The sequence below is a fragment of the Auxenochlorella protothecoides genome (assembly GCF_000733215.1).
Source record: "Auxenochlorella protothecoides strain 0710 unplaced genomic scaffold scaffold97, whole genome shotgun sequence".
In the NCBI taxonomy this organism is placed as follows: domain Eukaryota; kingdom Viridiplantae; phylum Chlorophyta; class Trebouxiophyceae; order Chlorellales; family Chlorellaceae; genus Auxenochlorella; species Auxenochlorella protothecoides.
In genome coordinates this window covers 60,588-70,773 of record NW_011934187.1, presented here as the reverse complement: position 1 = coordinate 70,773, position 10,186 = coordinate 60,588, and the positions used below count along the sequence as shown (strand labels likewise).

Genomic DNA, 10,186 nt, shown 5'->3' with positions numbered 1-10,186 from the left:
GAGAGGTTGGCGAGCATGGCGGCCGGCGGGCCACCCCCAGGCTCGCGCCCCGGCCCCCCCCCCCGCACGCAGAGCCAGCGGGCGGCGGCCTCGGGCGGCGCCAGCCACCAGGCTGCATACGCGGCGACCATGCCGGCGGCCAGGAGCTGGACGCCGGGGTCCGACGCAAGCACGCCCGCGCCGCCGGCGCGCAGGGCCCTGCTGCCGGCCCAGGGCACCGCCACGCGCAGCGTGCCCCACAGCATGCGCAGCGCACCCAGCACGACGCCCAGCGGCGCGCCCAGCGCCGCCGGCAGCGCGACCCAGCCGCCAAAGGCGCCGGCGTACCAGGTGCCGCGCAGGTTCACCAGCCGCGCCAGGCCCAGGTGGAAGGCGCGGATGCCCGTGGCCCCCCCCAGCAGGCTGGCCGCCAGGGGGATGGGGTCCGCGATCTGGCTCAGCCGCCCCTGGATGCCCGCGATGGGCGACAGGGAGGCCAGCGTGGGCAGCGTGGCCCAGGCTGCCGCCAGCACCGCGTAGAGCGTGGCGGCCGCCAGCACCCTGCCGCGCGTGAGGCTGCTCCCGACGTCCGTTGGAGGGACAGCTGCGGAGGGGCCAGCCGTCCTGCCCTCAGATTTTACATGACACCCAGACGGCGTGGCGGAGGGTCCGGGCACCCCACGTGCACGCTCACTGCCTCGCTGCTGCAGTGAGACAGGTGGGTCATGGCTGGTTGTCCTGAGCCACTGCTTTGCAAAGCACTACACCACGCCCAGAAAGGAGGGCCCATCCCGGACACCACCACCCTCCATCTTGAGCTCAGGCCAAGAATGCAGCCACGGAAACGGGAGGCCAGAAGATGTGCATCAGGGTCGCCAGCCGGAACCTCTGGCCCCACATTCAAACATACACACCTTCCTCCACACCCATGCCGCCACCTGATCCCCACTCACCCCCTGCGCGCCCTGGGGACGAGTTCCCCCGTCGCCCCACCGCCCCGAGCCGTGGGTGCGGGGTGTGGCCCGCCACCATGCGCGGGTGCCACCGGGCCCCGCAAGCAAGCAGGGCCTGACGAGGTAGACGTGAGCCAGCCCAGCCAGGATGCCCGCCAGGTGGCCAACAAACGAGGCGCGCGGCATCATGAACTGGACGAGGAACAGCTCGGCCCAGCACACGTACTGTGCGTTGCGGTGTGTGGGGGGGGATTGGGGTGGGAAGGGGTGCGTTCCAGGTGAAGGAGGGGTCGAGTAACAGGGCGGCCACTCGAGCGGGGAGGCCGAGCGCGATGGCCTCACAGCGAGCCCTCGGAGATGCAATGCACGGGTGGGCAGAGCGCGTGATCCCACCCTGGACCATCCACCCCCGCGTCCTACCTTGGAGGGAAGGGTGATGCCGGCCACGCTGCTCCACCCGGCGGCCTCGGCGCTCAGCACGACCTTGAGGCCGAAGAGGACGCCGGAGAAGCCCACGGCACAGGATCCCATGAGGCCCAGGCCCAGCGCCGGGGACAGGAGCGCGGCACCCGCCGCCAGCGCCACATATGCCAGGCTGGAGGTCAGCGCCAGCTCAGCCACCAGGAGCAGGAAAGCGCGGGTCCCCAGCACCGGCTCCAGCTGGGCGCCCTGTGATGGTCGAGGTGGGGGGAGTGGCCGGGTGACGCGGTGAGGAGGTGCTGGGGGGGAACCTCATGCGCACCCGGGCCCAAAGCTCCATGCACACCCCCAAGCGTGCAGCCCCATCACCCCTCACGGGTGCACCTTCCAGATGAAGGAGGACATGTTGTAAAACAGGTGCGCCTCGTCGGCATGGAGCAAGGGAGCCCATAACAGCCGGCTCCATTCGCCCTGAGGATGAGGTGGACATGGGCAGGGACATGGGCAGGGCCACCACCCCTTTGAGGACACAGGCCAGACTCCAGGCAGCGCAGAGATCCCCCGGCAGCAGCCTCACATTGAAGAGCATGGCGTGCGGCTGGAGGCAGGCGGATGCAATGGACGGCAGACCTTCGAATCCGTCAGGTCGGAGGTGCAGCAGGACTTGCACTGGGAGGGGGGGATGGCCGAAGGTGTTGGGGGGCTTGAATGAAACAGTCATTGCTCAGCTCAGCCCAGGTCGACCACAAGGACACCCCTTTCAAAAAAGCACATCATGCTCCATTGACACTACTCACAGGCTACCAGCGCCATCGTGACAGGTGGTTTGTTCTCCAACATAGCGATCTGCTGGTATAGCAAGAGGCCGAGCTGCATTATGCGCGCGGATGATCCAGCCCTGCCTCGACCTCGCGTCCTGGTGCCGAAGAACGAGTCCAGGCCAGGGCCAAACGGGTTGGCCTGGCGCACCATGCTGGACACGACTAGCGGCTCCCAATAACGTCCTTCATAGATCGATTATATTGATCGAGAATTTGAACGGCGCATTGGTGTTCCACTGGCAACTGTGGTGCTGCAGAAGTATGGCCTATGCCTTCCGCGTAGCAGCTTGCTTAGATCTGACACGTCACTCGGAGGGAAAGCACCCCGCAGCAGTGATTGACAGACGTGATGTCGGTTTCTGAGTTCCGCCCCAACATCCGTCAAAGCACACAATATGATAATATGTTCTTTGCCCAGTTTACCGCACACTTGATTGAAGAGTGCACGCCCGCCAATATTGTATGCTGAGCATTTGAGAATCGCCATGCAGTCCCTGGACGAGTATATTGATACAGGGGCAGAAGCTCTCGGTGCATTAGTGAAGCTCACAGATGCATCTTGAGACGTACTGGAATTCAGTCGTTGGTGGGCTGGTGATGCAGGTACTCTGCTGCTGCTGTTGTCCTATAGAAGTATTTAAACTCTACTGCTTGTCCTCCCTAGCAGATTAAGCCTTTACATTGCTATGCCAGCTGGACCAGGCAGTAAGATGACGTGATTGCAAATGCGTCAAGTCCTGTTCTACCAAGTTGAGTATGTTTCAAAGGCTAAACTCCCAAAGTATCCCACTCGCCATCCTGGTCGCCCTTTCCTCCTGGTCGATGGATGATGGGGCTGGCTCCCACACCCAAACCACGGAGTGCAATGCCCAAAGCTCCTCTTACCCGCACCAAATCGCGTCCTAGAATTCAGAGCACCCCCAGTTTTGTTGTCAATTTTGCCATGAGTGCTCGGGGCCTTGTAATGGGATGTCGGTCCCCACTGGCGGGCCCGCCCGCTCACACACTGCGTGTCTCAAGGCCCTGTCTGAGCCGCGCAGTACCTCGCTCCCGCTTGCGAGGTAGGAAGACGGCCTGAAGTCTGTTCGAGCATTAGGCTCGGAGCCATCCACTGCCAGGTGTGTAAAATTGATGACACTCTTCTACTCTCTGCCCTCAGGGTCTCGGTCTGGACCCCAGCTCGCGGTAAGAGCCTCCAAGGGCGACACCCCCGACGACATCCCAGAGTACTTCCGTGCTGAGGTGAGCTCGGCTTCACGGGCATGCATGTATCACCACACTCGCTGAGCCATCCCATGCACATGAGCAAAATTCCGTGCTGGGCAGGTGTTCACGGGTGTTCTGCCACCATGAATGCCTTCCGTCGTATTTCCAGCAGGCGACGAAGCCTGTTACCCAAGAGCAACAGTACCAATCGGTGTCGTCGACCTACCGTCCAGCCCCTGGACCCCAGTCGAGTGCTGGATCTCAGATCCCTCCCCTGGTCTGGGTGGGAGTCGGTGAGTTGGTTGTTCGTGGGGTAGAGCAGCAGCACGCCCGTATGGTCCAAGGCAATATTACGAATCGTTAACACCTCAGTTTTCCTATGCCTGCTGCTGGGACCCTGCCATCCTCGCCGGCCGCTTTGTTGACAACCTGCATTGCAAGTCGTGCCCCAGCTGGGTGTAGCGGCAATCTTGTCCTCCCACTCAAACCCACAGGCGTCGTGGTGGCCACCCTGGTCAAGCCCGTGCTCAACTTCTTCACCGGCGGCCCAGCCAAGCTGCAGCAGCTGGCCATGGAGCAGGCCATGAAGCAGATGATGAAGCAGGCCGGCAATGGCCAGGGCGCCAGCCCCTTTGGCCCCGCCGGCAGCCCCTTTGGCGCCGGCCCGGCCAGCCCCTTTGGGGCGGGGGCCGGCGGCATGCCTGCAGGCTTCCCCTCCTTCCCCACCATGCCCCCCACCCCGGCCCCTGCGGCGCCCACGACTGTCGACACCACGGCCACCACCAGTCAGACCGCCAGCACCGCAACCCCTCCGGCGCCGGCGACCAGCGATGCGCCTGCGCCGAAGCGCGCAGCATTCGTGGACGTGACCCCCTCTGCCGCCGCGGGTCGAGAGGTGGACTCCTCGGAGATCTCGGACCTGAGGCCTGGTGCCGAGACCGGTGCGGTGCCCAGCGGCAGCGCCGGGGCCGAGGCCGGGGTGGCGGCCGGCCAAGGCCCCTCCAGTTCGGCAGGCGCGGGCCCCAGCGGCGAGTCTGTGGTGGACATGCTGCGGAACCCGGAGATGCAGAAGACGTTGTACCCCTACCTCCCGGAGCACATGCGGAACCCGCAGACTTTCGAGTTCATGCTTTCCAACCCGGAGTCGCGCGCGCAGCTGGAGCAGATGATGTCGCAGCAGGTGGGTGTTGTGATTGGGGAGAGTCAGGCATCTGTTCTTGCACTTACGGAGGCCCTAGGTGACATGGTGGCTAGCTCACGAGTCCCCTGGTACGTGCGCCCCGATTACCCACTCCCCCACACCCCCCATCACACTTTTCAACCGATCAATATGGACACCCCCTCCCAAACACAGATGGAGGTGGCGGGGACGCCGGAGATGAAGGACATGATGGCCTCTATGGACTCGGAGAAAATGTCCAAGCAGTTTGACGCGCTGGGCATGACGCCTGAGCAGATGATGCAGAAGGTGATGTCTGACCCCGAGCTGGCGACGATGATGACCAAGCCCAATGTCATGACAGCGCTGATGGAGATGAACAAGAATCCCATGGCCATGTTCAAATACCAGTCGGACCCAGAGGTGCGGCGCAGGGCGTGTTGGGGGGGTGGGCGGCGGCAGGCCTTTCGCCCTGCGAGGGGTAGATGCGCGGTCTCCAGTGTCTTGCAGAGGACATATGGACGGTACAGGGCCGACGTTTGCGAGCCGCCCATGTCTCGAGACCCTTGCTGAAGGCACGGAGTCGTTCCATCAAGCACTGACACACTGCCCTGAGCCTTTACTCACACTCCCGACCCACCCACCCTCCCCTCGTCACAGGTGTCCAAGGTGTTTGAGAAGCTGAGCGGCCTGTTCCCCCAGGCGGCAGGTGCCAAGTTTGACTGATGGATCGGACCCGGTAATTTCCGGGTGGGTGCGAGGCGCGCACGAGAACAGCAGCAGCCTTGTGATTTCAAAATACGCTGCTCCCTCTCTGTGTAGCAGCATATCTGGCCGTGTGGGTACTAACAAGCTCAGCACAGGACATCTGCCAGGGGCAGACGACATTCTCAAAAATGTACGGGAAATGGGGGCTCAGTTGGGAGTGAAGAAAAAGGGGAAGAGACTCAACGGCTTCCCACAGGGGAGGAAGCCATCCAGTATGCATGCCTCAGAACCTAGGTGCCATGGGGGATGGAGGTGGCCATGTCACCTCCAGACCGGCGTCGAAAGCGCAACGGGGGAAGTGAGGTGGAAAAGCCGCAGGGGAACCTTTTGCAGGGAACGTGCGGGGGACATTCAGGGTCAAACAGCCCCTGAGCATGGCAGGTGGGGAACGGGAAGCGTGATCCTCCTCAGGCCGTGCTGGCAATCAACCGCGGCTGCTTGAAGCCCGTGTGCGCCTTGTCCTCCAGGGCGTTCTCTTGCGCGCATGTCTGTGGGGCGCTGGTGGCCCGCTTGCGTGACCCCGGCGTGGCGTGGAGGGGCAGGAACTGATTGGTCCGCCTGCGTGGGGTAGAGGAGCAGGTGGCCGATGTGACAAACATGCCAACAGCGATGAAGGAGCGGGCCAGCACAGGTTGCGGGCATCCATTCAACGCAGGGTTGTACCAGCAAGTCCCACCTGTAGCGCGTCCCGCAAGCATTGCAGAGCAGGGGCTTGTGTGCAGGTCCACGCCGCCACTGGGGGGACTCTGCGAATTGGGGAGTGGGGCGCGTGTGAGACTTGGTGGCCCGGGATGACACCATCCCCACCCCTCCTGACCCAGCTCCAGGGCACCCACCCGTGACTCCGCAGTGAGAGCAGGAGGGCCCCCCGAACGCAGCCCGCGATGCCAGAATCTCCTGGAGGGACATGGATCGGTGCTGTGCAGCGCTGTGTCGGGGCATGGGCGGAGGGCTGGAGGCAGGGGAATCTATGCCGGCCAGGTCAGACTCCGTCGCGGGTCGCAACGCGGTCCCCGTGAACTCGTCACAGAGGGCGAGAATAAAGAGCTGCTTGTCCTCCACAGCACTGGAAGACGTGGATGGGTGCGGCATGCTGCTAGGATCGACAGGGGCTGGGGTGTTACAAACTTGCGCTGGCCGGAAGCCTCGTTAGGGTGGGGACCGCACAAGTGCTGATTGTATTTCAAGGGGCGTGATCAGGCTACAAAGCGGCGGGTATGAGGCGCAGAGGATGAATGTGTGGGGTTTCGGGGCGCAACGAGGCTGGTCAACTGCGTCGCGTGCTCCACGCGGGTCATGAAAACCATGTGCAGGGGCGACGAGCAGGGCAGCTCCCGGGAATTGAAACTTATTCCTCCGGGGTCGAAGCCTCGGGGAATCCGAGGGCTTGACGGACAAGCTGGCAATTGATCAACCACCGGCATGCTGTGACTGCTCATATGCCTTGAAACGCCGCAAGAGCGTCATTCCTCACATGTCGTCGTTTTTAAGGTAGGGTGGGTGACGCCATGGTGGCCGAGGCACTGTGTGTACGCTTCACCATCACACATCAAACACACGCAGGTTGTGGTCTGAGGCGCCCACCAGCAGACGCTTGGCGTCTGTTCCGAATCGCAGTGAGGACACGCCCTGCGCAGGTTGAGAGGGACGGTACAATGGCTTAATCGGACAACGGCAGGGGAGGGCAAGGTGGGGTTGGGAGTCGGTGCATGGAAGGGGTCCACCACCTGCATTGCATTCTGGCCTGAGAGAAAGCAGCGTTCCCAAACCCTCTCCCACCCTGCTCCAGCCAGCTCGCACACCTTCTTGGGGAAGCCGGTGAGTGTCGCCAGCTCAGCCCAGTCCTGCTTAGCTCCCACCACCCGCACATCGGACCCTCCGACCCCGAGGAAGAGGCCAGAGTAGTCGAACGCGACGGCGGTGGTTGGGGTTCCCTCAGAGAAGAGATTCAGAGTCCTGGCGAGCGCGTGAGCGTGATGTGGCGGGTGAGGGATGCCCACACAGGCAGCGTTGCGGCTAAGATTCCTGCACGCCCCCTCCCCTCCTTCAGGCCGGCCTCCTCCAGGACCCCCAACACACCCACCCACCTGATGGTCTTGAGCTTGCGGAGGTCCCAGATCCGGACGCCGTCTGTGGCGGCGGATGCCATGTAGTAGCCGTTCTCGGAGAAAGACAGCGAGTTGATGCGGCCAGTGTGCCCCTCGAAGTTGGCCACATTCTGTGGTTGCAGGAGGACAGGTAGAGGTGTTCCTCAATGATGTCGAGGCTCTGTTTTCCCAGCGTGAATCACCCTGGCGTTTGGCCCCTTGGACCCCAGTGACTCCCCGCAGCGCATTGTCTCATGACTCCCTCCGCCCCACAACAGCAATCACTGCGCATCCAGCCTCGTTCGACGCGAGAAAGTCCCCACGCGGCGCCAGGAATCGCATCATCATGCTTCCCGCCCTGTCCCCCTTCCGGCCCCCATCCCGCACACCCACTCCCAGACCCAGGGCCCCACCCCACAAAACGCCAGTACTGCACCTTCTGCGTGCGCGTTTCCCAGATCTTCACCGCCGCGCCCTGCGTCCCCGTGCTCAGGATGAGGCCGTCGGGGTGGAGGGCCGCCGCGGAGTAGGCGGCCCCCTCGTCGGCCACCTTGGTCAGGCACAGGGCCTGGGCGACGTCGTAGAAGGCCCAGGTCCCATCGGCGGCCGCCGCAACCAGGTAGTCGTTGGAGGGGTGCACCACCAGGGCCACGACCTCGCCCGCCTGGTCGGCCAGCGTGGCGGCGGCCGCGTAGTCGCCCTCGGCCTCGCCGCGGCGCCACAGGCGCACCGTGCGGTCCGCGGAGGCGGAGGCCAGCAGGTCGGCGCTGCCCAGGAAGCGCACGTCGTTCACGCGCTTGGAGTGCCCCGCCAGCTCCGCCACGCTGCGCGCTCCCGCCACGTCGTACACCTGCACGCAGCCGTCGGCGCCCGCGGTGGCCGCCAGGTCGCCGCTGCCCGGGGCCAGGTCGATGGCCAGGATGCCGCCCTTCCTCGTCTTGTGCAGGGGCAGGGTGTGGGCCAGGGCCAGCCGCCCCACCTCCTCCGGGGTGGCGGTGCTCGGCGGCACGACCCGCTTCTTGCGACCCCGCGACAGCTCGTCCGACGCCGCCGTCAGCGCCTCCACCACCCGCGCCGTCACGCCGCCCTTGGCCTTCTTGGCGTCGCCGCCGTCCTCACCGCCGTCCGCCTCTGCGCCGCGCTTGCCATTGGCGTCGGCGGGCGCGGCCGCGCGCGTAGCAGCGGCGGCCTCGGCGGCCGCGCGATAGCCGTCGCGCTCCTGCAGCAGGCGCGCGATCACGCGCGTCGCCGCGTCGTGCTGGTACAGCGCGTGCGACAGCTCCTGCCGTGTCTTGTGCAGCGAGGTGCGCAGCTGGTGCAGCTCCAGCACCGTTACGTCCCACTCCTGTGAAAGGGGGAAAAAGGGGGGAGGCGTGTGTGTGAGAAGTGGTGGGTGGGATGCTCCCCGCCAGGGGGCGAGGGGGGCGAGGGGGGGGTGGGGAGGGAGAACGCGCCGCGGCTACGAGCAATGAGCAGCCCCGGCGGCATGCGAGGACTGGGCTCGCCGAGCATGCGCCGAGCCCCGCGAGTGAACCAGGCGAGCTCCCCCCGAAATCGCCCGGGTGACGCTCAGATGTTTGACACACCCTGGTCACATCCAAACGCAGGCGTCCGCTCACAGACCACACTTTCCAACCCACATTTTGGAAGAGGGAGAGGAGGCCGGGGATGGATGTGGCGGGGGTGGGACGGGGGTTGATGGCCTGCGATACAGAGTTGATGCTCGGGGTGAGCCATGGCCTGTGCCGTACGTGAGGTGACGCTGTCCCAGGTCCCGCACCGTCGGCCAGCGCTCCGACGCTAAATCATGCGCTGCCCTGAAAAACTGGCATGTGACACTCGCTTCCCCTGCAAGCAGGACTGATGCCAGCAGGGCTCATGAGAGCAGTCGTGAGCGCAACCCTCAGGCTGCCCAACTGACCTTGCCCACTTGGAGGGTCACCAGGTCGCCAGCGGCGAGGGGTTCGTCTGTGACTGGGTCGCGTCCCGTCTCCTGCATCCCGAGTGTGCGGCCTGAGGGTCAGCACCAGGAAGCATGCGGGGTGTGCCACCCAGCACAATATCTCTGTGAAAATCTCCTGTCAACAGTACACTGTCACTCCCACTCTCCAGATGCAGGAGCCATCGTTAGCACAGGCATGCACCTGAATGATCTTCAGCACCAGGCGCTTCTCGTAGAGGTGTCCGGACACCTTTGAGACCACTGGCTCCTCTGGGACGCTCCCACTGACTGTTCGGCGAGCCGGGCATGCGGAGACTGAGCAAGCACAGACAGGGCACAGCTAGGTACCCAAGTCCAGGCACATCCAGCACTCACTTGAACACAGCATCACTGCGTCTGTTCTCCGGTGTGGGGCGCTCAGGTGTGCTACACCGTAGCAGACGCCAGAAGACTGCTGTGCGCCGGTGGAGCTCCTGTCGCGGTGTGCAGACTGTCCTCGATCGTGCACAGCCTCGCGAGACAGCGGGCACAGGGGCCGCAGATCTTTAGAGAGCCTACAAAGGGTTGCAAGAGGGTGTCCGTCGAAAGCCAGGCCCCTGGTAGCGACACCTCCCTTCCCCTGCAATCTGCTCGGCACTGGCCTGCCGCGATGGGTTTTGGGGAAACAGGGTCAAAATGCCCATGCCCCCACTTACTGCTGCCGCCGGGACCCCCGTCAAAGGACTCGCGGAAGCCGGGCCATCCCTCTAAAGTCTACTTGGAAGGGCAGGAACAGGAGACACCATGCCGCCCGCACCAGTGCCCGAGTCCATCCTGTGAGTGGCGCAGCCGGCCTCCCCCCCCCCCCCCCG

The 10,186-nt window shown here is 64.3% G+C and overlaps 5 protein-coding genes across 5 annotated transcripts in view; 2 read left to right on the top strand and 3 right to left on the bottom strand.

Annotated features, from left to right (window-relative positions):
- The window catches only part of F751_6785 (Uncharacterized protein), a gene marked incomplete at both ends in the record, with an annotated part of 4,097 nt that extends 1,773 nt beyond the window's left edge, over positions 1–2,324 (bottom strand). Inside the window, 6 exons of the mRNA XM_011398393.1 lie at positions 153–555; positions 973–1,157; positions 1,353–1,601; positions 1,737–1,823; positions 1,930–2,021; positions 2,150–2,324. Of these exons, the coding sequence (XP_011396695.1) occupies positions 153–555; positions 973–1,157; positions 1,353–1,601; positions 1,737–1,823; positions 1,930–2,021; positions 2,150–2,324 (1,191 nt within the window). The remainder of the gene's footprint in view (positions 1–152; positions 556–972; positions 1,158–1,352; positions 1,602–1,736; positions 1,824–1,929; positions 2,022–2,149) is intronic.
- A 980-nt stretch (positions 2,325–3,304) lies between these two features.
- Positions 3,305–5,264, top strand: F751_6784 (hypothetical protein; the record flags this gene model as incomplete). The annotated part of the gene is made up of 5 exons (XM_011398392.1): positions 3,305–3,415; positions 3,552–3,672; positions 3,874–4,559; positions 4,734–4,961; positions 5,199–5,264. The coding sequence occupies 5 exons, from the start codon at positions 3,305–3,307 to the stop codon at positions 5,262–5,264; spliced, it is 1,212 nt and encodes a 403-aa protein (XP_011396694.1).
- Positions 5,265–5,713: 449 nt separating this feature from the next.
- Positions 5,714–6,215, bottom strand: F751_6783 (GATA transcription factor 26; the record flags this gene model as incomplete). Its single annotated transcript, XM_011398391.1, has 3 exons — positions 5,714–5,864; positions 5,983–6,052; positions 6,143–6,215. The coding sequence occupies 3 exons, from the start codon at positions 6,213–6,215 to the stop codon at positions 5,714–5,716; spliced, it is 294 nt and encodes a 97-aa protein (XP_011396693.1).
- Positions 6,216–6,848: 633 nt separating this feature from the next.
- On the bottom strand, positions 6,849–9,627 carry F751_6782 (U-box domain-containing protein 72; the record flags this gene model as incomplete). The annotated part of the gene is made up of 8 exons (XM_011398390.1): positions 6,849–6,935; positions 7,109–7,262; positions 7,394–7,524; positions 7,830–8,429; positions 8,634–8,738; positions 9,034–9,096; positions 9,315–9,386; positions 9,538–9,627. Coding segments are annotated over 8 exons (1,302 nt in total), but the record flags the coding sequence as incomplete, so codon positions are not given.
- A 491-nt stretch (positions 9,628–10,118) lies between these two features.
- Positions 10,119–10,186, top strand: part of F751_6781 (60S ribosomal protein L7-2) — a gene marked incomplete at both ends in the record, with an annotated part of 2,257 nt that continues 2,189 nt past the window's right edge. The window contains one exon of the mRNA XM_011398389.1: positions 10,119–10,150. Coding sequence (XP_011396691.1) covers positions 10,119–10,150 — 32 coding nt within the window. The remainder of the gene's footprint in view (positions 10,151–10,186) is intronic.